General features: G+C 39.8%; 1 protein-coding gene across 1 annotated transcript in view; it reads left to right on the top strand.

The window, feature by feature from the left end:
- The window catches only part of IPO7 (importin 7), a 64365-nt gene that overhangs the window by 51972 nt on the left and 10539 nt on the right, over positions 1–1854 (top strand). Inside the window, exons 19-20 of the mRNA XM_037728442.1 lie at positions 817–1037; positions 1130–1339. Of these exons, the coding sequence (XP_037584370.1) occupies positions 817–1037; positions 1130–1339 (431 nt within the window). The remainder of the gene's footprint in view (positions 1–816; positions 1038–1129; positions 1340–1854) is intronic.

Here is a 1854-nt window from a genome sequence, read left to right as displayed (position 1 = left end):
GCAATTCTCCTGCCTCAGCCTCCTGAGTAGCTGGGATTACAGGCACGTGCCACCATGCCCAGCTAATTTTTGTATTTTTAGTGGAGACGAGGTTTCACCTTGTTGACCAGGATGGTCTCGATCTCTTGACCTCGTGATCGACCCGCCTCGGCCTCCCAAAGTGCTGGGATTACAGGCTTGTGCCACCGCACCCGGCCTAGCTAAAAATATTTTATGGCTTCTTTGTTATCATGAAAGGTAAACTTTGGCTTAAGATTTTTAAAATAGCTTTAGTAATTTCCATGGTCAATTTTTGTTTGTTTGTTTTTTGAGTCAGAGTCTTGCTCTGTTGCTCAGGCTGGAGTACAGTGGCACAATCTTTGCTCCCTGCAGCCAGGTTCCTGCCTCAGCCTCCCAAGTAGCTGGGATTACAGGCATGCACTACCATACCGGGCTAATTTTTTATATTTTTTGTAGAGATGGAACTTTGTCATTTTGGCCAGTCTGGTCTCGAACTCCTGACTTCCAGTGATCCGCCCGCTTTAGACTCCCAAAATGTTGGGAGTACAGGTGTGAGCCATGACACCCGGCCCATGGTCAGTTTTAATAGGAACATTGTGAAGCCATGATTGATATCATTGTGAGCTTTTAGTAGCTGTGTAGAGACTACTAAACTTTCTCTAAAATTAGATTTCCCCGTGCAGTGCCTCAGCAGTAAATATTGGTCACCTGATGCTACAATAGGGTTAATTGAGGCAACAAAGAAGCTAATATTTTTCGAATAGTTTGTATACTATTAACTACAGTCTTAAAATATCTTGCTGTCTTTTTTTGTAGTGCATTCCCTTATTCGTGGAAGCAGCCTTAGAAAGACTGACAAGAGAGGTTAAGACAAGTGAACTTCGAACTATGTGTCTGCAAGTTGCAATTGCAGCTTTGTATTATAATCCACACCTACTACTCAATACCTTAGAAAATCTTCGCTTTCCTAATAATGTTGAACCAGTTACAAATCATTTTATTACACAGTGGCTTAATGATGTTGACTGTTTCTTAGGGTAAGTGACACGCATTGCAATTTTATTAAATTTGCTTTGGGCCGAACTCTGCTTATTTAAGAAAAGAAAACAAAATCTTTTTTTTCCCTTAGGCTTCATGACAGAAAGATGTGTGTTCTTGGACTTTGTGCTCTTATTGATATGGAACAGATACCCCAAGTTTTAAATCAGGTTTCTGGACAGATTTTGCCAGCTTTTATCCTTTTATTTAATGGATTAAAAAGAGCATATGCCTGCCATGCAGAACACGAGAATGACAGTGATGATGATGATGAAGCTGAAGACGATGATGAAACTGGTAAGTGATTTTCAATGGAAGAAGACAAAACTTGTTCCCTAGCCTTTCTCCCAAATAAAGTGGGATCATACCCAAATGCTTTCACTCACAAAAAGACGTCCTATCTTCTCACTACAGTGGTGAAGGCAGGAACTTGAGCTGTATCACCAACATGTAGAGCAGTTCAAATCATTATAGTATGCAATCAACAATGGTTTGTTCATTTTACTCATTCTTAGCACTGTAGATACAAAGAGGAATGAGATGTCATGTATTTCTTCAAAAGTTTTTTATCTACTGTGGGAAAGGATTACAAAGCCAAATAATTCTGTATATAATAATATATTTGATACAGAGTGCTGAGTCCATTTAAGAGTGAGAGATTATAGGTCCTTTTAAGAGTTGAGAAAGTTTGTAAGGTGGCATGCATGCGCCTGTAGTTCCAGCTACTTGGGAGTCGCTTAAGCCTAGGAGTTCGAGTCCAGCTTAGGCAACATAATGAATCCACCCTCCTTTTTTTTTTTTTTTAAACAGAGTTTT

This window comes from Cebus imitator, unplaced genomic scaffold (assembly GCF_001604975.1).
Source record: "Cebus imitator isolate Cc_AM_T3 unplaced genomic scaffold, Cebus_imitator-1.0 Scaffold265, whole genome shotgun sequence".
Taxonomy (NCBI): domain Eukaryota; kingdom Metazoa; phylum Chordata; class Mammalia; order Primates; family Cebidae; genus Cebus; species Cebus imitator.
The sequence above is the reverse complement of the archived record's forward strand: the minus strand, read 5'-3'. Positions and strand labels throughout refer to the sequence as shown.